Source organism: Drosophila ficusphila, unplaced genomic scaffold (assembly GCF_018152265.1).
Source record: "Drosophila ficusphila isolate 14025-0441.05 unplaced genomic scaffold, ASM1815226v1 contig_197, whole genome shotgun sequence".
Lineage (NCBI taxonomy): Eukaryota > Metazoa > Arthropoda > Insecta > Diptera > Drosophilidae > Drosophila > Drosophila ficusphila.
In genome coordinates, this window is record NW_025064091.1 from 6,143,548 (window position 1) to 6,169,146 (window position 25,599).

Sequence of the window (25,599 nt, forward strand, 5' to 3'; positions counted from 1 at the left end):
CTTAGATATTAATATTTAATGCCAAAAAAATTTAATTTAACATTTTAGTGTAACTTTTTTGCAGTATTTAACTGCTGTGTTCATGCATTTTCAACAAAAATAGTATTCAAGTTACACTTTTAATTACAGTGTATGACAACAAGAACGGAGAACAACGAAGAGCATGAATAAATGAAAGCAGAAAATCAGTTGATTTTAATATGAAATTTCACGCTACCTCTCTCTCTTTTTATGCTTACCAAAAAAAAGGGAAAACGCAGTTTAATTGAAAATTATCGCAACATGGTTGTCACGCAATTATTTCACGTTATCACCAAACCAAGAAAAAAAATGCGAATCGAAGGGTGGAAAGTCGGGTGGGGAAATAGCTGCTGAGATATCATTTATATCCCGGGCGTTGCGAATTTTCCAAAACAAGTGCAGAGGGGAAAACCACCACCACCATCACCAGCAGCAGCAGCACCGCCGAAACCACCGAACCACCGTAGGCCACCTGTGCCACACGCACAATATATCTCTTTTCGGTTGAAGATACATTTGTATCTTTTGCGTTGCCATGGCGTGAAATTTTAATTGCCCAAAAAATGAGACGACTTGCACAATCAAAAGTTATAATTGCCGGGTCAAAAAAGATGAAAGGTCAAGCTGTCGATTGGCATTGGGTCAATATATATGTACCTTAATTTGAGAAAAAATATTGATCTATAAATTTTTTTTGCTTTTTGTGGGGATTGGATAAAATAAAATATTTAAACACATAATAGTAATAAAAAAAAGTAAGTATGAAAAACTCATACAGATTTTTTTTACAAAGTATTTGGTTGTTGAAATGCATAGTAACTTGTTTTCTATCTAAAAATCTAATAATTCAACTTGTCCTAATCCTGATTGCTCTATTAAGATTTAAAGAAAAATTAAACAAGTCAATTGACCAAGTGAAAAACGAGTTGAGACCTTCGAACAAAAACAGGATCAACCCTAATCCCGCTGCAGTCAACTAATTGACTTATTGAGGGCCTCATTAACCCAAGCCAACCTGTACAGGTCCCACTCCGCGTTGCTTCAACTATTTAGAAATAAAAAGGGAAACGCTAAACGATGAATAGAACTCAGAACCAGGGGCACATTAATCAATTCGAATCAAACAATGAGCGATTCAGTTGAACTCGAAATGTTTTCCGTAAACAATGAGGATCTGGCCATCAATGAAAGTGAACAGGTTGGGAACTGGCAACTGAGAAATGAGAAATAAAAACCGAGAAATGAGAATTTCGAACTGAGAATCGAGAACTGAGAACTGAGAAATCGCTTAGGACAATGCAGAGGAAATGGTCAGGATCATGGGGTGTGTGTTGTTGGCTCAATCAATGCCAGGCAAACAAGTGTTATGAATGATTTGATGTTTTCATTTGTCCCGCGTTTTTTTTTTTTTTCGTTCTTTATTCGATGATCTTTTGGGAAACCAAACCCCAACAAACCGCACAAAGGCGAGAGTGAAAAATCCCCGATAATAGTTGGGATTTCACTTTCAGGTCTCTTTGCCAGACAAACTGGCACCGTGGACGACCGCAGTCGCTATAAATGACATGATTTATGAGGATCCACGGATTCGTTATTCCACGATTTCGATGCCCCCCTTTGTCCTGACCACGGATTTGTGTAAGAAATGCTGAAAAATGTTTCAATAAACTGTCGCAGGTTGCAGGCCGCTCGATGGGAGGTCGTCTTCTCTATTCGAGCTTCCCAATTACAAAATCTTGATCCTAAAACCGGTTCGAAAACTCTGGACTTTGGAGACACATTAACAACTTAATTGACCGCCAGAGGATTTTCCAGCATGGATATTTTAATTATTTATAAACAAGTATCATTTTATTTCAAAAGGTTTTTTTTAATATTATAAATATTTATTTTCATGCTATCATAATTCTTTGGAATCCTCAGTCACTTTTGATGACCAGTTCCCTGAAGTCCAGTTTGTATTAGTTTACATTGGCCCACAATTAGTTATCCTCCCCCTTTGATTTTCGTGTTCCCACAGTCCCTTTTCCCAATTTTTTCGGGCGTAACTCTTAGGGGGAAAAACAAACAAGGAACAGAGGCAGAAAAGTGGCAAATTTTCAAACAAATTTAATTTCCGGACTTGGGTCAGATAGATTGGCAAACATCATTTATCATCGTGGGTCGAAGGAGCAGGTAAAGATGGATTTACCACAAAACGTGGAGTTTTTTCTTGTGCTCTCCTTTTTTCTATACAAAAATGTTTGTATTGGATTGTTTTCCAAGTAAATTGGATCATCAAACGAGTAATTTATTAAGCTGAACAATTAAAGGGAAAAGCAAGAGTAGTATATTTATAATATCCATGTTTTAATTTAAGACTGAAAGTATTTGCTTGTTTTTAGGTTTTTTTCTGTACGTTTATGCTTCACTGGAAAATCGAAAAGGATGCGGCTGTAAAAAAGGATTTTTTAAATGGCATAAAGAGTGAGAGTGAGTGAGTGACGACCGCGCGTGGGAAGCGTGTGTTGCACATTCAGGTAGTTCGTCCTTGACTGCCGAGCATTGCATAAAATTTGCTAAGCAAATGGACAGGTAGGCCTGCCTACAGATGACTCAACTGAATGCAACCCGCAGAAACCTCAGAGGAAGGTTACCGGGAAAGGGAAACGCAGTTAAGGGAGTTGTCTCCTTAGCCTTTTGTATTTATTTTAGTGAGGATTTTGGTTGCCATTTCGATTGCGTACAGCTTGGCTATTCATCGGAACTGGTGGGCTTGGTTCCGGGCTTGCGTCCCTTTTTCAGGACCTTGGAGGTGGCCTTTGCCCGGGGGCCCTCGGGATAATAGGGAAGTGGCTGCCCCGGGGTCTCCTCAACGTGGATCTCCTCCCCATCGCCGTCCACGAATCCCGAATGTCCCGTCTTTCGTTGAGGCGTTTGGGTCACGATCCTCTTGCCCTCTCCTGTCCAGTAGACTCCTTCGATTTCGCCATCGCGCATCCGTTCGTGGACATCGAGGACATCGTCCTGCGGATCCTGCGGCTCTCTGGCTTCTGCCGTTTCTTCGCCCTCCCCTTCACTGGTCTCCGCCGTCTTCTTGGAGCCGCCAGACTTTTCGCCATCTTCGCTGGCACTCATCCGCACTGCCCGAGACTCGTCGAGCTCCTCCTCGGCGAGATCCTCCACGGTAATCTCCTGGGAACTGGTTGTGTACGGCTGATGCTCTTCCTCCCGAAGGTCCTCTTCCAGATCCTGCTCTTGCTGTCGCTGGCGATTCTCCCGGTTGACCTGCAGGGTCTCGCGCAACTCCTTCAGCTGCATTCCCAGTCGCCTGCGGAACTCCTCGTTCTCGTCGGCATTGAAGTACACGTTGCTTTCGCCGGTCAAGAAGGGCAGGAACCTTGGCGGCACAGGGCGACCGCTCAATAAGTTCAAGCGACCATGGAGCAGACGACCCAGAAGCTCCAGGCAATTGGTTTTCTTGGCCACCGGAGCCTCCAAGGACTCGTCCACATACAGACCCTTCTGGTGGAAGGACCTCAGTGGGTTTAAGAGGGTCAGGGTCCTGGAACATCCACTTTTGATAACTGAACGTTGCATGGTTGAAGGCGAAAAGACTTATTTTTCACTATTATTTTTTGCTTGCTATTGTGAGATTTCGATTGTAGTATTTTTTTAATTTCACAGTGGGTATGTTATGCGGTTTTCGGTATGGATTTGCTTGTTCTGATTTAACTTTTCATATTTTTTTTTTTTGATTTTACGTTCCTTTTTCTTCAAAAGTGCGAGTAAAATTGTTTTCTTTGCACTTGTAGAAATTTTACTATTGAATATGAAAATTTTGTAACGAGAATTTTGGAATTTGGTCAAAAAATATAACTTCCGAAAGTTTTGGTGCTTTGGAGTCGGGGTCCGGCTAACGACTGAGGATATGGGGCTATAGATTTAGATCCCAAAATGTTTGGGCAGCTGACTTTTAGGGCAGCACCTACTGAAAATCCCCGCCTGCTGTTTTTTTCAAAATCCCATAAAACAATTGACTTTCTAACCATTTCGCAAATAATAATAAAAATAGCATAAAAAGGGAGGAAAAATGGGTATTTTCGGTGGAAAAAAACGGCTATTTTAGGACAGGGTAAAAAAGGATTTGCTGGGGTTAGAATTCGCGCGAAATTGCATCTTTTATGACGCAGGGTTAGGGCTAGGGTTACGTGCTATATAACCCTATAGCCCTAAAAACGGTTACCTGCCACGCCCCCGCCCCCTGGGTAATTATGTCATTTGGCGTAAGTCAAGGCTGCAAAGTCAATTGCGGAAAATGGGTAAAATTGTGACATAAACGAGCCGAGAAAATGCCATAAAAATGGTTGGGTAAAAAATCCATAAATGGACAAGGGGTAGCGCATTTGGCAACTAAAACTGAGAGTGACGACAGAAATGCCACATCATACGGGGAGTGGAATGTCACCGGAATCCATAGATCATATAGCAAAAATTATTGCATTTTTGACATTAAAAAAGAGTGATTACAACACAAAAACTTATGGTTTGATATAATTAAAAACCTTTCTTAACTTACTCCTTTTCATTTGGAAAGCGTTTTAATATGAAAGGCAATTAGGGCCATATTGTAAGACTAATAATGATTTGTTGAATATTGATAAAGCTAAGATATTTCAAACTGATTTCTTGCATCCACTGCTTTTGAGGTTTTTTTTTAGTTCAAACCCGATCTTTAACCCGTCCTTCTCCCCTTCCCCAACGCCAACATGTTGTCCAGGACAATTTGCCTGCAATATTGCGTTGACAGCCACGAGAAATAATAGCCCAACAATTTATACAATTTATGAGTTTGTGTGCCACATCAGGGGCGAAAAGGGGAAAGGGGGCGAAGCTGGAGTTTTTCGGCGATGGCAAGGGTTACCAAAAAAATGTGTGTAGCATACTTAAGCGGGCGTCGGTGGGTGGTGGTGGATCGAATGGCATATCGGGCTGAAAAAAAGCGCACACACACACACACCCAGAAATCACAGCCGAAAATCATAAATTCGGCATGTCTAATGACAATTTGCAGCTCCACATGAGGGGTAGAATAAAATGTTGAGGGACCGTTTTTATCGTTTTTGATTTTTTTGATGTTGCGCCCTTTTATGTGAGCGCATAAAGTCGTTTGTTGTTCGGTCAAAGGTTCTGAGGATTCGGGAATCCGGGACTTCATAGCCTGGTGACGCCAGGGACTGCAGACCAATTTGCAGATGACTCAGATCCCCAAAATTTAGAAACTTACCTCACAAAATTCCCTTTTTTATGATTGCCCACAAATTTTAAGCAAGCCAATTAGACTGATCAACTTTTAAGAGTAAAAAAGGGATTTATTTAAGAAATAATATAATTAAATATAATAATATAGCTTAGTTGATATAAACTCATTTTCACACAAAACTATTTGTGGGGTTTCCTGTTGAAAAAAAGAAGTTATCAAAATAAGGAAACCTAAGAAGAAAAAGGTGTTAGTTGTTAAACCAATTAAAAGGATTTTCTAGTAATAAAATCGAGGCTTAAATCATTCCCTAGGATATATAGCGAAGCTATGGGTGTCCTGGCAGCTGGCGGACATTTATGAGGACAACGGCTGGTTGATGCCAGACGCATCCGCAGTATAAATCACACCAGTCCAAGGATCCCTCAGAAACAGAAACTGTTGAGATCCCATTGTGGAATTGAACTGAAGAGAACTGGAGATGAGCCATCTATGTGGCCATAACTCATCCGCCGGGAGTTTTTGGCCACCGAAAATGAAGCAATCAGGGCCGAGAAAATGGTAACAGCCCTGGGTAATTGTTGTTTGGCATTTTCCTATTTGCTGTATAGCAGTTGCTGTATTCTGTATGGTGTATGGTGTTTGGTCGATGATGTCACCGCACAGGGAGAAGCCAACAATGTCGTTTCCACTTCCTGGCCAGTCCATTGTCTCCTTCGAGATTTTACGATTGTTTACTGCCGCTTCTGTGCTCTTGCCATTGACTTCTGGCCTCCATCAGAAGACCAACAAATCCCCCAGTCCGAAAAACCGAAACCTTAACCGAAAACCGAAAACCGAACCGAACTCATTGTGGCCAAGGCACTTTGGGCCATTCAGCTGCTCGTGGGTGTTCCGATTTTCAGGCCCCCGTCCTTGGCTCATTTAAGTCTCGATAAATACGCATTTGATTTGGGTCCCCATCAGGACGGCAGATAATAGAATTCGAATCGAATCGCTCCAGCTTATTAAATCAACCCTTTTTGGCCGAGAGTCCCTTGTTTACCCAAACTATTAGCTGCAAGCTGGCGGGGATTTGCGGCCACTGGCCATTGAAACTTTGACCCGTGCGAAGGGGGGTGAAAAAAAAACAGCAAAAACAAAACAACGTTTTTTTTAGTTTCACGATAATGCAAATACCCTTTAAATATATCATTCGCTTTAATAGTTCCGTGACTACAACTAAGACTACAACGAAAGATTTAAAGTACACTGATATACATTTATTTTAACATTAATACTCAGGTAAAGGAAAAGTTTTAATAATGTTGGTTCAATGATATTATATGATATTTAACACTTTTTTACTTTATAAACATTTCTTTCTGATTGGAAAATACGAGCATACTCCTAAAGAAGTGTATCACTCGAAAGAGTGACATAAAAATAAGCATAAAAGCAAATGTGCCACATTGAGGAATGGACAAGGAGTTGGACCCAAGGGGTTAAGGCCGGGTCAGCGTGAGGCGTTTAAGTTGATTTCGTTTTGAATGTTTATTTTATTGCGTGGAAAATGACGCCAACGTGGCCAAGAAATGGTGACTGCTCCCCGGCTGGCTGTTTATCCCATTTTGGCCATTTTGGCCATGGCTAGGTGGACTTGCCTCTCGATTGGTCGTCGCAGTCGTCGACGACTTGGCTCCAGTCACTTTTATGGCCGGCGATTGTATCGAGAATTTCGTACGCAATAAAATTCAAATATACTTGCGATAAAAATCAAATCTCGTTGGACATTCGAGGCCCCATTCCACCGATTTGGCGACCCAATTGGGGGTATCCCATTGCGGCTGTTACGCGTTTCAATTTTCCCTTACTGCCGGCGATTCGCTTTTATTGGGTCTCCATCTGGGGGCAAATAGATTGAATTAACAGCGTATAAGATAATGACGGAGATATGGAATGAACCAGGAAATCCAGCTAAGCTACCTGACATTACAAAATATGTTTCACACTCAATGCATTCTTCTTTCTAATTAATTTGTAATTGAAATATATTGAACCTCTATAGATAATTTTTGTTGTCAGGTGAAAAAGTTGAGAAATCAATTTTCCTGGCTTGGTGACAATTTGAAAAGAGCCGACACCGCTCAAAATTCCCAGAAAATTACCAACTGCGGTTAGTGATATGCCTTCAGTTTAGTTTCAGTTTCAGGTTGAGTTTCGTTTTCGGTTTCACTTTGACTGCGACTTGCAGATACTAATGAAGTGCTCGCTGGCACTCCAGTGGTATCCGTATCTGTAGCTGGGATCCCGGAGCGTTGTCGGATGCATTTGGCAAATAAAACACCTACCGACAAGCCAGATATGTCCGATGGCAGGCGGCCCAGCGTGCCGTCCACACAAAAGGACAACCGACCGACTCGACTCGGCTGCAACTGCTGCCAAGGATAAGAAGGGCTGGGCGAGATGTGCCCAAACAGTAGGAGACCATCGAGGAGAGGGACGGGGGAGAGGGGGGAGGACCATCTCGAGAACTCGACTGCAGCTACGAATCGAGAGCTGCAGGGCAATTAGAACATTATCAGGCGGCAATAATCGGCTCGTTTGCACCCAAGTGTCGTCCTGTCGTAATAATAAAAGGACCTCTCTCCATCTCGTGGGGCAGTGGTAAAAACAACAGGACATCTCCGACTACGACAACGTCTCCGTCTGTTTTCCATTTACCATCTACCATCTACCATTTACCATTTTCGATTTTCCATTTTCCGTTTTCCAAAACCCAGATAGGCAGGCGACAATGTCGGCGGCGACAGTCGGGCATCAAAGTCGATTATCACAATTTTCGGGATTTGCCTTAAATCACGCACCAGCCAGCAGCAGCAGCAGTCGGAAACAACTCAATTAAAATTCCTGGAATGTAGCGCAACGGCTCTTGTGTCCTTTTTCCAGGCGGTTTTTGTGGTTTCTGATGTGGCCCCCAGCTCCTGCTAATCCGTTAAATTAATGATAATGCGCGCGGCCAGCTCGTAAATATCGTAGGGTCAGCCGTTGGCCATTGTAGTGGCTGCTCTGTTTTCTGTTTGGCCAAAAGATCCCGAGAAAACCCCTCCTCGTCTTGGCCCTAAATTCCGTTCACACATACGGGAATCCGAGGGGATTTCCTTGGGGCATTTCGTGGGATTAGCAGGGGGATTTCAAACGAAGAAGCCTTTTTAAAAATATTTCTAAAATATTTATATATAGTAATGAATAGTCATAGTGGGAACTTTGAAACGCTTTTTAAATATTTTATACAAATTTGTACTATATTTTTTATTTTATAATCTCCTGTTAAATTACTTCATTTGGGATCACTTTTGGCCAATAGACATGCGCAGATGTATATCTTTCCCCTTACATTTTGTACAAAATTTGACCCACTAGTGTGAAGCAACCCTGTCGGCCATATTTGACCAAAAATGGGGATGGACTATAGAATTGGATTAGAAGAGAGATTTGGGGGGATGCTGGGGTTTCAAGGGTTAACTGCTACTCTCTACAACTTAACTTTATATTTACATCTTAATATTGATATATGTGTTATTTTTAAAAAATAATATCTAGGTACTCATTTTTACCTAGTTTTTATGTGGATAAAAAGAGCGTTGTTCTTTAAGAGAATCTCTTTAATTTCTCGTGTTGTTCCCTCGCCTTTTTAGCAGTTTTTCACAACTGTCGTCCTGTTCAAAGTGGTCCTGTGTCCTGCATCCTGTGTTCTGAATCCCGTGTTGTTTGTGTCCACGTCGAAATCCCTACCCCAACCAAAAACCCAGCTGGTGACGAAGGCAATTTGCATTTGAAGGGGTCGTGTTAGCCACTGGGTGACATGCATTAAATAATTAACTCGCATTCAGCATTTATAAGGACACGGGGAATGCGAAGAATGGGATTCGCAGGGCTCAGACAATGTCAAGTAATCCCCCAAAGAAAACATTTAACATACGTAAGTGGCAATTGAATTAAAAACCAATAATATCAACCGAAAGTAACGAGCGGATAAAGGGACGGGGATTGTAAACGGAACATGTGTAGAGATATTTATTTAACAAACATTGAGAAAATAACAAGACCGAAACCAGGATCACGTAGAAAAAAAAGGAGTGAGAAAAGAAATACAAACATTTCAGCAGCAATTTTCTTGTAACATTAGACACCATTAAACGTTTTACTTTTTTATGATAAAAAATATTTAATTTAAGTTCTTAATATAAAATGAAATTACAATTTATTTGCTTTAGTTAGACATAAAAAAAGGGAATACTGGAAATATTGAACGATAATTTTTTGATGAGAAAAATGTGATTTTGAATTCTGAGCAAAATTTTTTGAATGATTCTACCAATGTTTTCCCTCCGTGGAGGAAAAAAGGCGAGGAAAAGCCATCAGTTTGGGGAAAAGGGTCCGGCGACAATCGAAATGCGAATGGAAAATCAAAGGTGAAAAGATGTGAAAAGCAAACGGAACGTGCACGGGGAGCATTTAACCACCCGCCCATTTCCCGCTTATTCACTTCCCCTCCCCTTCCACTTTCCCCCCTCCCCCACCACTTTCCCCATCCCCATCGCCCTCGTTTTCCACCTACAACTCATGGGTAAGCCGCTGCTGAGGCACACATGACGTATTGGCAGCCAGTCCCTTGCCCCCATTTTTCCGCTTTTCCGCTTTTCCAGCTCGCAACTCCGGGGCACTTGAAAGCCCGGGCATATCTTGATTGTTTGCATGTAAATCTGCACAAAATCCCCAAAGTACCCAAGTACCCGAAGTACCCAAAGGAAGAGACAGAGTCCTACCCACTGCTTTTCCCTTCCCCCTGGACGATGATGTCCTTGGCGCATCGCAATCCCCGGCACAATTGAACCGAGTGGAGTCCTGTGAGGAGGTGAGCCGAGTTACCGGTTAGCTTACTCCAGGCGCCTTCGTCCTTGCCGACTTCATCAGTGCGCTGTAATATATACCTTCCTATTTAAAAAATGTTTTAAAACCTGCATAGCATACATAATAATTACAAGATGAATAAGATAAATGTTATACATTAAAATCATAAACTCAAATTATTCACTATCAAACTTCTTCAAATAGATTTTATATAAAACAATCCTTTAAATAATATTTTCTCATAGTTAGCACCTTCGAATAGTTCGGTAAACCGAATCTTTCAAGACTTTAAATGCACCCCTTCTTTTTTCCCACATTGCGTGGCCAATTTTCCGATTTTCTACGACTTTCTGCTGCTCGTTTTTCCTTGTTCTTCAGGCAGAGCTTCCTCCGCTGCCCATTTTCCATTTCCCTGCATTTTTTACTCCGCTCAACTACTTTTATGGCAGCCACACCCACTGCATTTATTGGAATTTCACAATAAACTAACGTGGAGGTGCAGAGTGCTGAAAAAAAGGACGTGAAGTTCGTAGGCCAAAGCCAAACCATGGCATTTGTACAAGTTTTTGGTTTGGCCGGGTTCACTTTTGCTCTTACCCCTTTCTCTATCTGTTTTTTTTTAGCTGCAACAGCAGGCCCTAAGGTATTTTTTTTTTGTGTTTTTTTGCGAAGGATGTAATTAAAAAAGGACCAGAGCAACGGCAACAGTGGTGCTGCTGCTGCAGAAAAAAAATAAAGAGCTCGGTAGCTTGTAAACTTTGCAGCGCACGACACTCGAAGTTGCGACAACAGTGGGCCCCCTTTCCCCTTTTTTTTTTTAAATCAACCCATGCCACCCCTTTTGGAGCCGCCCCTTGGGTGCCAAATCGATGAGCTGCTCTAACGATATCCATAGCTCAAAGCCAAATCTCGGCACAAACAGGATATACATATGGCTCGGCAGTCAAAGTCAATCCTTCGCACAGGACCACCGAATCCACACCCCCAACACCCACCACCCACCACCCCCTTTTCCCTTGCCCTTTTCCCACCCACAATTGTCGATGGGGCATCCGTTGCGACTTGGGTTTTGTAGTCAAGTCAGCTCCTGTTTTCCCTTTTGGCCACCTCCCCCGCAGGTTTTTCAGTTTTCAGTGTTTTTTTTTGTTTTTGTTCTCAGTGCTCTGTTCTCTGTTCAGCTGCCTTTGTTTCTTATCGAGAGTCGCTTTTTTTGCGGCTATTTTCCCTGTGATATTGAGCCCGGCTGGCACTCAAAGGAAAGCCAGTGCCGGCGGGGCGTTTCCCGCCTCCGATTTTCCGATTTTCCGCCTTGCCTTGACGTATTCGGTGTAGTGTGATTTGTGTGGATGAAAGGAGCCGGGGGGAGCCGGAAAAGCTCGGGGAAAAAATAGGCGGCCAGGAGAAGCGGTGGGCGTTCGCACATTGCGATTTCATTCTCAAAAGCGACTGGCCATCAAACGGAGCTGAAAGTGAAACGCTTAGTCGCCCACTTCTCCCATTTGCCCCACCGATCCCAAACCCAATGCCAATACCAATACCAATCCCAATCCCAATCCCAATCCCAATCCCGGATTCGAGTTTAGTTCTTGAACGGCCAGCAACAGGAGATGAATGTGGCTCAACCTGTTCCAAGGATTCGTCGAGAAGAATGCAAGTCCTTGTTAAAAGCTAACTGCATTCTTGCTGTTATTATTTTTGTACAGAAGGTTGGTATCTTAAAACATACTTGTTTATGTACCATATTAGTTTAATTTGTTATTCTTGTTATGCAGAAGGTTGGTATCTTAAAACATTCCTGTTTATGTATTAGTTTAAAATAGTGTGTCTTTTATTGGTAAATCCTGCGTAAGAATTAAATTCACTTATCTCCCACTTTATCAACTTGTTACTCTGACCATTCGTTGTCTTGCCTCTGGAGTTTTCCGCTTTTCCACTCCCCTTGCGAAACCTTCGCTTAACTCCTCCACATTTTCCACTTCCTCATCCTCCACCTTCAGCTCAGAAATGCGTCGTTTTTTCTTCCGCTCCCAATCGAATCCTGTGTGCAAGTCCCAGGGAAATCCAGCAATCGCTGCCGTTGTTGCTGTTGCACGGATGATGTTGCTGTTGCACAGATGATGTTGCTGTTGTACTTGCTATTGTTGTTGCTGTTGCACTCGCATCCGTTACATGGCGGCTTATGTGTTGCCGGTCGTCGGTTGTCGTTGTCGGTTTCTGGTTGTTGGTTGTTGGTTGTTCAGCCTCGTTATGATTTTCCTTTTTGCCTAGACTAGCACATTCCCCATTCTCAAATAAATCAGAGGAATTTTAGGTAACGCATTTAAAGAGGGTTTAAGTTTGATTGAAATGAAAAAAAAGTACCCTTTGCAAAAACATATTCATTACAAATAAAAAAGAAATATTAGCTCCTGAGGGGAGATTGCTCCCCTTCACTTGTTTTACTTAATCAAATAGAAATTCTGTTATCAATGCCTTTAATTTAACACTTTTGTGTAAGCCTTGTACTTTGTAATTTAACATGCAAAAGAAAACAGATTCATTGAACAATAGATGTTCAGGGCAATAAACCGCAAAAGAAGAGGTAATTTTTTCTATAATCCTGAATGAACCCACATCCTACTTGTCAGATCTTCCTGAATGGAGGGCGTGGCGGGTCACGAAGGGCTTGACCTTTGGCTTGCGCAGCTCCACCTCGTTGGCCAACTCCTTGTATTTGTCATTAATGTACTGCAATCGAGAGCTGTTTACAGTGTGGCGTCGACTTAGTGGATTGTGCTGTGGACGCGGTGCCACCGATGGTTTCTCCTCCTTTTCCTGCTCGATTTCCATAGGATTCGAAGAAGTTTCGGGGGATTCCCCAGATTGCACGACAAACTGCGCCCGTATGCGTTGTGAATCTTTAAATCATATCTCATATAATATACACACGATTGTTTAAGAGATTCTTCTATATATATATACATACCATAGCACATTGATCGCATTATCTTTTGAGTCTGCAGGGCAGATCGCATCTTGAACAGCCGCAGCATCCTTCAAAAGTTTGTGAGTAATTCGCAAATATACGGATTCGGTTTCAGTGGATTTTCTATTCCCCAGCCGGAAAAGTTGCAAGCGTTTCGAGAGCGGTGTTGCTTTTTTCGATTTCACCGGGGGAAAGTAACAAATGAGTTTGCCAGAAAGTAAAAAGTGCACCGTGAAATGGAATGAAATGAAATGCCTGACTGTGAGTGGAAAATCAGAGCCTCCTGCCAGAAAATGCCCCGATAGCATCCATTTCCACTTGCCACCCACATACACATACATACGTTCTCCCCACAATTTTCCCGTTTTCCACCGCCCAACAGAACTCCCTTCGCATGCATATTTATAGTTCCGCTTGTTGACAAATATCGCGCTCTGTTGACTGACACAAAATTCATCGGCGGAGCGGGAAAAGTCGGGCAAAGGCGGAAGCTGCACTGATTAGAAACATAGTGTGGTGTCCTCGCTGGAAAAAATGCCACTGATGGCAGAAAAAAAGCACGCACACGGCCAGTTAGAAAATTCTAGGCGGAAAAAACTAGGCACCGACATGCCCACACTGTTCGATTATTTGGCATTTTGCTGGGGGATCAAGAGTTTGCCGCTGAAGAATTGGGGGAATTTTGGAAGTTATGTGGATAAAAAGCGGAACTTTGAGTTAAAAACTTTTCGAAATGGATGGGCTAAGAATCGAATTAATATATCTTTAGTTGCTTGCCACAGATTGATTTATTATTCTATTTATGGGAATCGCGATTCGTTATTTATTTGTATAATTTTTATTTGTCGGTTTCCTATAATGAAGATGAAATTCAGTGCTGTGAATACAAAATGGTTGCATCGATTGGTAAGTTCCACCGGCTTTTTTTTAACCATTGAAGTATTTTTGGGTGGCCAGTGGATATGGAGAGGATAAGGGATCCGAGTCCAAATCCGAATCGGGATCGGTGGCAGCGCCGGCGCTACACTTGTCTTTGTTCAGCAATTTGTGGCAACAATTGGCACAAAGGGCGGCGCACAATAAAAGCCACCGAAGAAGACTACAGGTTGCACCGGCATGTGTGGACTCGGATTTCTGTTTGCCATCTCCCATTTTCTGGCTATTAGCATTCGGCTAAGCCGCACTTACGGCTAATATATGTATGGCCCGAAAAAGGATTCCCCAGACTTGCTGTCTGGGATAATCCTTCATCGGGCGATCGTGCAGGTCCTTTGTTTTGGTTTTACTATACTTTGTGTGTCTGTGTGCCATTGTGCAACCGGAACCTGTCCAAGTAACCAGGGAACATAGGGAGTATACCATATATTGAACTGCACAAAAGCACACCCGGTTACAAAGGATATGGCAGGATGCTGAATGCTGAGCTGGATCGATCGATAGCCCTTTGTCCTTTCGCCGGGATCTCTCCGCGATCCACTCAAGATAAATTAGCCCACAAAGTGTGTGTAAGCTTAGCCCGGGGATTAGTTTCGGGATCTCGGAGGTTTGAGCATAGTTCGAGGATCGAGTGTTAGGTAGGCGGAGAATCTCAGACGGCGTGTCTTCCGGTTGATTACCAACTGCTTACTGATATGAGGAGATTTTTGGTATAAAATGTAGAAACACACAATGACCCAATTCGCCATATCTTTACCATTTTAAGTCTTTCCATCTAAAGGATAACTAGTACTGCTGACCTCCTGAACGCAATATTCAATATTTATCCAACTTTTCCCGCCTTTTCCTGCCCAATATCAAGGGGCTGAAAGAGAGCACCCGCCTGCTGAGGTTGTGTACATAAAAAATTACAATACAGAAAAGTTTATTACGAGAAATCCATGAAAATCAATGGAATGCGAGTAATAAACAGAGCGAGCAACGGGGAGTGCAATTATTAAAATAATGTCCACAGGCCATTGAGTTCATAACGCGAATGAGGCCGCAATAAAATAAATAAATGAAGAGGAACTTGTTCTCAAATGAGGCATGCAAATGTCGCCCAGCGAAATAACAAAGGACAAGCTCGCCGAATGAATAAGGGGATTCCCGCCAACAGCAATGGCAAAGGCAACGGCAACGCCAACAACAGAGCCATCAGCTCTATCATGGCCACGTCCTGGCCCATCCTGCCCTGAAATTTATTAAAAACAAAGAGAATATGGCCGGGGAGCCACGGCGAAAATAACAATATCCACAGGGGCGGCGACTTTGGATGGTGGATTGCTCGATTTTCGGCCATTGGCCACAGCTGTTGACCTGATAGATTAAAGGGCGGCCAGATATTAAATCTGGTTTTTTTGTCCAACCCCCGCTTCCCGCATTCCTCAGCCGCGAGGAGATTATTAAAGAAATAAGATATCCGAAAAGGGGAGGAAATCTTGCAGATATCGAGCGGTGTTTCTTAATTAAAGGTTAAGGATTGCAGGGAGGTATTCGATTGTTATCTAAACAAGAAGTAATACTTTTGAACTACAAAGCTTAAAGTATTTGTTACAATTAATAAATAGCTATTTATATAATGGTACTTGCTTTGCGATGGCTTTCAAAGTTGGAGATTGATCCACATTTTAAAACAATTTTACATTTGATCAATAATTATTATATACGCAAGAAGATTCTTTTGTAATTTTGCTTTTTTGTGTAACCACTAAACTCAAACTGAAACCCCTCATATGTGAACTTTCCCACCATTAAAGGCCATTAAATATCATTCGACACTTTTGCCAATAAATGTTTTTTGCCAGGATTATCGGTAAGGAAGTGTGACTGTGACCGGGAGCAGTTTCAGTTTCGGGATCACAATTTGCGGACTGACCCCCGGGCAAGTGCTTAACCCGCTGCCATTCGAGGGGGTGGAAAATAACAAACAAAAAAAAAAAAAAAGAGAACAAAAGTTAAGAAGTTCAAGTGTATAATTTCGTAACAATTGGGACAGTTTTAGTGCTTCGCCGGAACGAAAAAGGAGCGAGGATTTTTGTGTTTTTGGTGTTTTTGTGTGTTTGGTGTCGGTGGTTGCTCCTGTGTTTCCATTGCATTTTCCATTCCCCGAACTTAAACGCGGTTTCGTGTTACACATGTGCGTCTAATTAGCGACTGACTGCTTAACGATAACAAGGCGACGGGTCGGAGGTCCTGTAACTAATATGCCAGAAAATTACGAGGGGAACGCGCACTTTGCTGTCCTGTTAACGAGCATGAAATTATTATCGAACTGCGATTAATGGGTCCTTGCAGGATGTGTTGGCCCAACACTTGTCCTCGGATGTGTGAAACAGGTCAAATCTGCCGCTCAAGTGGACACTTTTCTGGTTGTCCTGCAATACTTTTCACACGAATTCCGGCGCCACCGGGCTCAAGTGCACTTCCGTCTGGAATTCTCCGGAGATTCGAGGAGAAAACTCGGACTCCCAACAGCTGTTCGAATTTAGCTCCCCTTCCCTTCCCTTCCCCTTTTGTATTACTTAGCATATATCGCGTGTGTGTGGAAGGCCCCGGGATCCAGGATTTGGGCTCCCGGCTTAGGCAACTGAATTGACTTGGTCGAAGGACAAAGGACGAAGGGGGGAGTATGGCAAATCGGATTTGGAGCTTTGGGCGTTAATAATTGGGACCCCGACCGCTCTGATAAGTGAAAAGCTGCCGCTGTCCGTTTGATCCTTTCCCAAAAATACCCTCTCTAAAGTTAACTCAAACTTGCTTAAACAGGCTCACACACAAGCTTTTCAAAAATATACAAAAATTGTATCGAAATATAAATAATTCAGTTTTTAATAAAAAAAGTAAATAAAGTTAAATTGTTAGAGCCAAAACATACAAGGTATTTAAATTTGAATAGCCGCCTTAATTAAACAGCTGGGAAATTTATTATTTTTCGAGTTGTTTATGTTTGCTTTATTTTTTATAAAAATAATCTAGATGTTATTCAGTTCAATCCAGAGACAAGTATTTTGGTTTACCTCTTATTTTTTGCAGGGTACAACCATGGCACTGCCTTTTCCCTTTAAATTTCCTGACTCCCCCTAAATCTATTCTGTTTTGCATTTCTTTTGTGCAAATTGAGTTACCCCCTCCGGGGAGGCGGAAGGAACGGAGGGGGGACTTGGGTCAGGGGCGTCGGTGAGGGGAGGGGGGAAAGTGTAGGTTTCGGCTTCGGGTTCTACATTGATGCCCACTTTGTTTTAATGCGCGCTGATATGTGAGCCGCAGGGCTTAGGCCAGACACATTGGGCCAAAGGAAAGGGCAAAAGGTCGGGGAAAAAGGGGAAAATGGTAGCGAAAAAAAGGAAGAAGGATGACCCGCACACACACACACATGGACAGCCCTTTCCCCTTTTTTCTGGGGGGGACAGCTTGGTGTTGATTTTCAGGCGAATCGAGAAAATTTGTTGGCTGAGATCCGCTGAGGCGTAGACCATAATCAACTTCAGTGGCCAAGACTCAATTTATATATTTCGGCCATAACTTGCAGCAGCTGTGTGTGCACAAAGGAAAATGTTGGACTTGAAATAAGTTCAAAGTTTGTGTAACAATAAGAAGTAAGATACATTTTAGTTTCGATTCAGTTCAAATTTTTTTGTTGCCTTTGAAAAACCTTATATAGCCTCTAATCAACATAAAAATGTATGTATTTACTGATTTATTTCGGCAGTGTGTCCATGTGCATTTTGTGATGAAATAGAATTGAAAAAGGATTTCCGCTCGCAGTCTCTTGGCCAGTCCATCAGTGGCCACGCCCCCTGCGCCACCGCCCCTCTTCCGCTTGGCTCAAAGGTGTAAATTTTATTTGAATTATTCGCAAAAGGTCAACAGAGCAACGTGTTTGTGTTTGTATTTCCAGATGAATTTGGCTAAGTTTGTTACGTGTTCGGAATGTGACGAATTTCAGTTTTTGGTCTCGAATTTCTCGGCAATTTTCGGTCTGAAGTTGGTTTGATTTAACTTCCGGTCATTTCATTTCCTTTTCTATTTTTTAGCAAAGCCGAAGGCAGTGAAGGGAAATGTACACAGAATATTCAGTCCACCGATGGACAAGTCAATTTGAGCAAGCAAAAGTCAATCTTGGACGGCAGTTATTTTCTGAATTTTATATTTAATAGAAATAAAAGAATTTGGCCTTGCCCGAGAAATATGTTAAACGTGAAAAATAAATAGTTGAACGGCTGTTATTTTTACAGCATATTTTGTTGATTATGTCCTCCCAATCTAACCGGATAATCCCGCCATTATCCAATGACCAGCTGAAAATTGGTCACACGCGACCACTTAGCACTTCAGATAATGACAATAATGATCACCTATCGGGGACAACGGATCACACCTCGTCCAGAAAGCGTTGAGAATCTTCAGAGTTTCCATATTGTCCTGCCTTTCGATACGCTGCGATCGATGAGCTATATAGACGCTATATACAGAGACTACCCGCTGTGGCCAAACGACTGCGGTCGACCCCACAAAATGACAACCAAAAAAAAAAAAAAAAAAAAGGAAAAAAAATACTAGAAAAGGGATCTATCTATTCGCAGGACGAGGCTGATGGTGCAACGAATCAATTGCCACTCACCCAATTGCCAATTGCCGATTGCCGAGCAACATTGCCGCATTGTTCCCGATTTCTGGGGTTCCGTTTCTGGGTCCCGGGATTATCTAACGAAAAATTGCAATTTTCATGCTCAGCAACACATGCCAGGAGCGCTGGCGAAAAGGACACTCCTCGGTGTCCTGCGACCCATTCTAGTCGCTCCACTCGACACTTTTGTGCAGTTTTCCGTAATAATGTCATCAAATTGGCCGTGCGATACAGAAATATGTATATTCCCTTGCCCCGTGGCAAATGGTACATGGAAAAGTCCGGGTGAATAGAGAGATATGCCAGGATATATATGGGTTTGGCGAGGGGAGTGGAATAGAAACAAACTGGAAACTGGCAGTGAACTAAACTGAAAAGGATGAGGAAGAAGTTCCCAAGGAAACGGAAGGGAAGGGGTTTCTTATTGAATCTATAAAAAACAGCGGATCAAAGGAGAAAAGGGCTTTAAAAGTTAAGTTATTGGGAATTCGAAAGAACTAAAACTGAAGTAAATAAAAAAAAGCAAACAACACCATGATTAAAATCCTCCTTTCAAAATTTGCAAAAAATGGATTTTCAGAAAAACCAAACCCATAACTTTAGCTTATTTTACATTTTTGGATAAATTTATTGAACATTCCAAAAATGGGTTATGCATTTAAAATTTGTTTACTGGAAAAGTGTTTTTCGGAAAAGTAAGCTCTCTTGAGCTTGTAACTCAATGGTAATTAAATGGAGGACCCACCTGGTCCTCGAAACGCCTCTGGTTGTCCAGCCGGTTGATGAGGATCTGCAGCTGGAGGTGGAATGTCGAGGAGACGCTCCTTTCAGCTCTACTCCAATTATCGTTGAGAACTAAGTTTTATTTGATGGGGCCCTCGACTCCACTTGGAGTTCTTGTGTCATCCATCCGATGGGTTTCCGGCCACTCGGTGTCCGCCGTCGCCTAATCTCCAGCCGTCTCTTTCCCACTCCGATGCTCCGTCTCTTTCGTTGCGTCTCTTTCCGCTGAATGGCATTTGAAATTTTTTATTTGCATGTTGATAAAGTTGCCAACAAAGGCAACTTTGTCGGCGGTTGGCATTGAGGTTGAGTTCTGCAGCTGTTGGGTTTTCCTCCTCCTCCCCCTTTTTTCGGGTTGCTTTGGCTCCGAGATCGAAGGGGGTTCGAGGGGCGGAAGGGCCTCCGTGCCGAGGCACTAATACCGCGTCTCAGGGGCGGCAATTACGGCACCTTAATTATGATGCCGAAAGTCGCTAACAGCTTCATTCCAGGCGGTCCGTGATCTGGACAATGCGATCTCAGATCTCGGCGAACCACTCCCTTCCCCCCCTCGCAACCCCCTCTCGCCAGAGCCGCTGTTAATCCGCCGCGCATGCGCCCCTGCCTTTTGGTCACTTCCGCGGTCAAGTCGTGATTATTACCCATCCAGATTCCCGGATCCAGCCGGACAACGAGGCAATTTGTCCAGGGCACCCAGTGGTCAAGCATGTGGTGCTCTGGGAGCAGGCTGCTTATCCACAGCTGATTGCGAGGACCTCATGCCGGGCTAATTGCCTGCTGGAATTGGGATAACAGGGAATGGGAAGAGGTGCACTTGAAGAAATTAGCCGGGCAACTTATACAACTTCTCGGGAAATCGAAGAGGTTCCCTAAGTAACAAAAATAATTAAAGAAGCCTTGATATTAGCAGCAAATACCAGTAAGAATATGTGGCCTTAAAATTATGCAATACAAATACGACGCACTATCATAATCTATTTTTTTGAGTGCACAAACTAGAGCAGTAACATTTAAAGAAAACTAAACGATAAAATCCGATAAGAGCGCAACGACAGTTGCCAAATCAGAGCAGCTGTCGTGGATTGTTAACTACATAGATCAGGTAGTAAGTAGGTCAGATAGTCATCATTGGGTAAATCGAACTGCAAATGGAAATTGATCGCCGGCTAAGGACGCGCCAAAAGCAGCACCCCCGAGATCAGGGATCAACGATCCTAGGGATATCTTGGACTAAACTAGAGTTCCAATTACACCGAGGATGCTGTCAAAACAGGCAACATCCTACGTTCGACCCTCGGAGAACACAACTGCTTCCAGTTAAAAGAAAAACAAATGAGCATATTGATTGAGTAATAAGCTGGAAATGGGCTCTAGTTTTCCTGCCTCTCGAGCCTCGAGTCTCGGTTTCGTGTTCAATTACGGCTATCCTATTTCCCCGTAGGTGCCACTTGTTTTCCCGCATTTGACAACTCAATTGCAAAGTGCTTCGCATTAATTTGGCCCGATCCGGATCGAGATCGAAGATGCAAGATGGCAGAACTGCTGTTCGGTTTTCAACTACAAAACGTGCCCATAAATCAGTTTGAAAACGGAGAGTGGCGCCAGTCTGAATCCTACAAATTTGTCAAGTGTCACATTTTCCTCCTTTTTCCCTGTGTTTATGTAAATAGCAGTTGTGAAGAGTGCTCGAATTGGTCGAGAGATGGTCAAGAGATATGTCTTTTGGGAGCGATCTGTATCTTTCGTTTGTTGCATAATCTAATCAAATTGAATCTTAAAAAAAATTTGGAAATCATTTAAAGTTGAAATAAAGTTGATTCTACACAATAAAATAATTATTATTATGGGAGTTTTTAACACATTTTCACTAGTTTTACATTTAGTTTGCTTTCACATCCTATTGGTAATTTAGTTTTCTTTTTAAAATCTTATTGTTGCAATTGATTTATTTTTGAGATTTCGAGTGCATTAATTTTGAAGATCATCCAGGAGCAACTTGCGCTGCCGGAAGCGGTGCAGCTGCCTCTTGGTCAAAGCCGAGATGACCCTTGCCCTCTGCAGCGGGTGCATGGCCAAAGTGAGCGGCGTGGTGCGTCGGCGGGCAGCCGGCGGTGGTTGCGGGTGGCGCACTGGCTTCATCTTGAGCCGCTGCAACTGCTGCTCCTCCTGGCGCTGCTGCTCCTCGCGCTGCTTCTCCAGTTGCTGTCGCTGGCGCCACAGTTCGATGGGTGAGATATCGGGCGGGAGGTCGAAGGTTTCCGAATTCGAGGGGGAGGTGGAAGAGGTGGAGGAGGTTGCGGAAGGGGAGGAGGAGGGGGTAGTTGCAAACTGCCTACTCTGCAGCGGCTGCAATCGTTCCCGTGGCGATCTTCTGCTGCTCGCCTGCTGTCCACTGTGCCGCTTGTAGACTTCGAACCACGGCTCACGATTCCGCTCCGCCAAACGCTCGCGATCCCGCCGATGGCGCTCCGCCATTCGCTGGGCGGCCTCCAGCTGATCATCCTTCTGCCAGGCGACGGAGCGGCTTAGGATGTCCCTTCCACGACCTGCCAGTAGAGTAAGTATTTCATATACACATATAAGTTTTGTGATCCCATTAGGTACTCACTTGCCATCAGATTCAATGCCGCTTTCTTCAATTGGCTGCGCAGTCGCTTGAACATTTTGTACTCGCCAATTTTGCACCACTTCTTGTTATGTCACAATTCGATAAGTGTTAAACAAAACTGAACTGATCTAAAATCGGAAAGAAAATAACTGGGTTTTGTTAAGTCGAACGAACAAAGAATACTGAAGTTGTTGAACAGTTGACTTTTCACTAATACGATTAATTAAACTTCAGAGCCTACTGATCCACAAAATTAAAATTAAATATTTAACATTACCGTATCAACTTTATAGGAAATTAAAATAAATGGAAATTCCTGAGAACATGCCACAAAACTGCATATCATACTCGCATGTTCTTGTGGGGCTTCGCCGACATTTAAACCCCTTTTTTTAGCAAGGAATCTATAAAGTATACATATGTACACCACTGATGCACCCACACCACCCCCTTCATTAGCCAAGTTGCGCAGGCAAACAGCCCAAATACAATATTATTTTACATGGCCAAACAATGCGACGACGCCACTCGAGTGCTCCGAATCCCCAATTTCCCCCCTCGCCAACAAACTCAGAGGTAAACACGCGGCAGCGAAGGTGTAAAAGTCAAAACAATGACAAGAAAATTAGCTATAAATGTTGCCCCTTTTTTCGTTTTTTTTTATTTTTTCATTCTGTTTAACAAGTGACTGCCACACGAACCAAAAAAAAAAAACTGAAAAAGGGGAATTCGGCGTGCAAAACGGTTGGCAAGTCGATAAATAAACAAGTGACTGTTTGGGGAGAGAGGGGGACTGGGTACACAGAAGGCTGATTAATACGGGGCCAAAGGTCGGGTTAGCTCTGGCAATAAACAATATTTAATTTTACATATGTCGCTGATGATGCCACAGAAAAAGTTGCGGAGCAAAGGGGCAAATCGCTGGGTAAATAGGATCAGAATCAGGGCTTAGCAAGCAGAATCATAATGCTTCATTTGAATATGTGCTGGGTTCTATTCGAATATTCAGTGTTAAAGGAGTAAAAGCTTAAAACTTAAAATTCATATTACCTAGAACTCATTTTAAGTAGTTTTAATTGTATCAAAAGTATTTTCATAATATTTATTTTGCTGCAAACATTCAACTTAATAGTTTAACAAGTGCAAAATCGAATTAATGTTAATTAAGAGAGTAGTGAACTTTCGGCAGGGAATCGATGGTTCGTCTTGGACTGGGGATTTACCGCCGAAAAGGTCAAAGTTTACCCACTGCCGCCCGATTTTTTGGGCACTCTGGCTTCACTTTTTCGTTTGTTTTTCCGAGCTGCGCTAATGCTAACAATGTTAATTAGCGACTCCTGCCTTTTGTTTTAATTGCGGGGGGATGCTGGCAGTCCCTCCCCCCTCTCCTTCTCCCTTTCCCCCTCCCACTGCCCCTGCCCCTCTAACCCTCCATGTGGGCAAACAAGGGGTTAGTTGCCGTTGGCCAAGTTAATTGCATTTCTCGCGGAAGAATGCCTTTGGCCTCCGGCGGTGCCCGCTGCGTCAACTCGAAACACTCGGCAAACTGAGGAACTCAGCAACTCAGCAACTGGGCAACTGTTGTTGGCACAACACAAATCAGGAAAGGATCGGGACTTAGTTGCTCTAATACGGTTAGCACTTGGAGGGAAAAACGGAAAACTATAATGGGGAAGGGGAAGGGGTGAAAGGGTGAGTGAATTCGATTAAAATTACATTTTTCACAGCGGAGAACAGGACACGCAGCGTGAATCCTTTTGATTGTTGCTCGCTCGCATTTGCAACTTGTGCAACGCATTTAATTTTATTTCATTCGAGTTTCATTTGCCAATCGCCGCCCCGCCGACCCCCTTTCCTTTTTATATTTTATTTTATTTTATTCTCTGCTTGCAGCTCACAGTTGACAACCCTTCGCAGGACCTTCCGCGCCACAGGACACTGGTTTCTGGCTCTGGCTCTGGCCCTGGCTCTGGCGAGGATCGGGCGGCAGGAAGCAAAGCCGGCCACGTTGTGGGCTCACGTACCCGGCCACAAGCGAGGTCTACCAAAAGCCACCCCGAAGCCACACTGAGCGAAAAGGGTGGCAGCTTGTGGTGAGGGAAAAATTATAACAAAGCTGTCTTAATCGCATGTTAAAATATAGGTAAGGAATTCATGATAACTATAGGTATATTTTGCAACTTAAAAAAATCTAGAATCTATTTTTTACAAATGTTATTTTGTGTATTTACAGAAGTTTTATTAAAAAGTTTTTAGGTGTCTAGATTCATAAATTTGCAATTTTTAGCTTCATTAGTTTATATAAAATTTCTTAAGCAAATTCTGCCACTTTTTATGTTCTCTCTTTTGCTTAAATCAGATGTAAAATAACTTTGGCCTAATGTGACCCCCTTTTTTTTTTTTTTGCAGTGTCCTTGTTCGTCCTCCGAGTCGTCGCCTTGCTGTGTGTCGTCGTCATCAAAAGGGACACTTGACGGGTACAACAAAAGCCGATGTTGTGCTGCCACCGTTTGCTATTTTATTTCTATTCGCCTCATTCATTCATTTGCAGCTTTTAGCGCTGCCTTTTGTCCGTGCCCATCGCCCCGTCTCGCTCTAATGCCCGTCCGTCCGTCGCCCCCTCTCGCTCGCTCTCGCATCGGTTTTTATTTGAATGAGTGCGCTCCTCACATAACGCTCGTCCGCTGTGCGCCTGATTATCCTTTCAATTAAATTGTAGCGTAACATTTTCCACATCGACGGCGTCGCAGCGAGTCCTGCAGAAAGAGACGGCCTCACGCGGAGCGAAAGAGAGGGGGCGACGGGCCCTCGATGCGAGTGCAAGTGGGACAGAGTGCCCATTTCTTCGGACGAGTGTGAATGCAACTGCGAGTGTCCTTATTTGCCGACTAAACGGTGAATGGGTGCACAAGTGAATGGCTGGCTGAGTGTGGCTGTTGATTTTGCTAATGGCCCCAGGACCTTCGAACCCGAGCCGGGGGCATAAGTCACATTTTCCGAGGGTTTGATTTCTGCGACACCAAACTCGATGGTGCCTTTCGCCAAGGATATCAAAATATGGATGTGATGTGTTTTTATAATTCCTAACATGTCACTAGTTTTTGTTCCTTAAGAACACTTCTTTTCTGTAGTTATTTTTTGTTTCATTTATCAGAAAAAAGTTTCCTATTCGAGTTTGGTTTACAATGTATATTAGTTTCGCGTTTCTAATCCCCTTTAATCAGGAAAAGCAGATACGAGTATACAATATGTCACGCTTGGCATTTTTATTTTTGATTTTTTATTTGTGCTTTCTAATCTCGACTGCTCCTTTTGTGTGCCATTAACAGCGAGAGCCGTTGTTTATGTGCCTGCTCCTGATTTATTTATTTATTTACTATTACATTTGACTGATTGCCGACACCAGGCTTCCCACACTCCACGAAAAGCTCATGTATTATGGACAAGTTGATTGTCGAGTGGCAGTGGCTTGATTTTCGTTTTGT

The 25,599-nt window shown here is 43.0% G+C and overlaps 3 protein-coding genes across 3 annotated transcripts; all 3 read right to left on the bottom strand.

Moving 5' to 3' along the window:
- Positions 1–2,684: 2,684 nt before the first annotated feature.
- Positions 2,685–3,919, bottom strand: LOC108098150. Its single transcript, XM_017200876.2, has one exon. It carries the CDS (start codon positions 3,598–3,600, stop codon positions 2,755–2,757), a length of 846 nt encoding a protein of 281 aa, XP_017056365.1. The 5' UTR covers positions 3,601–3,919; the 3' UTR covers positions 2,685–2,754.
- An 8,691-nt stretch (positions 3,920–12,610) lies between these two features.
- LOC108097910 lies at positions 12,611–13,380 on the bottom strand. Its single transcript, XM_017200446.2, has 2 exons — positions 13,119–13,380; positions 12,611–13,050 (listed from the first exon to the last, which is right to left on the bottom strand). Exons 1-2 carry the CDS (start codon positions 13,183–13,185, stop codon positions 12,770–12,772), a joined length of 348 nt encoding a protein of 115 aa, XP_017055935.1. The 5' UTR covers positions 13,186–13,380; the 3' UTR covers positions 12,611–12,769.
- Positions 13,381–21,314: 7,934 nt separating this feature from the next.
- Positions 21,315–22,302, bottom strand: LOC108097903 (nuclear transcription factor Y subunit beta-like). The gene is made up of 2 exons (XM_017200440.1): positions 22,115–22,302; positions 21,315–22,052 (listed from the first exon to the last, which is right to left on the bottom strand). The coding sequence occupies exons 1-2, from the start codon at positions 22,167–22,169 to the stop codon at positions 21,475–21,477; spliced, it is 633 nt and encodes a 210-aa protein (XP_017055929.1). The 5' UTR covers positions 22,170–22,302; the 3' UTR covers positions 21,315–21,474.
- Between the last annotated feature and the right edge of the window lie 3,297 nt (positions 22,303–25,599).

Bases quoted from the DNA above. Each gene is read 5' to 3' on its own strand.
- LOC108097903 (XM_017200440.1), bottom strand. From the start codon at position 22,169: ATGTTCAAGCGACTGCGCAGCCAATTGAAGAAAGCGGCATTGAATCTG. The intron at 22,053-22,114 runs GTGAGTACCTAA...CTCTACTGGCAG, and splicing joins GGCATTGAATCTGATGGCAA to GTCGTGGAAGGGACATCCTA.
- LOC108097910 (XM_017200446.2), bottom strand. From the start codon at position 13,185: ATGCTGCGGCTGTTCAAGATGCGATCTGCCCTGCAGACTCAAAAGATA. The intron at 13,051-13,118 runs GTATGTATATAT...TATGATTTAAAG, and splicing joins AATGCGATCAATGTGCTATG to ATTCACAACGCATACGGGCG.
- LOC108098150 (XM_017200876.2), bottom strand. From the start codon at position 3,600: ATGCAACGTTCAGTTATCAAAAGTGGATGTTCCAGGACCCTGACCCTC.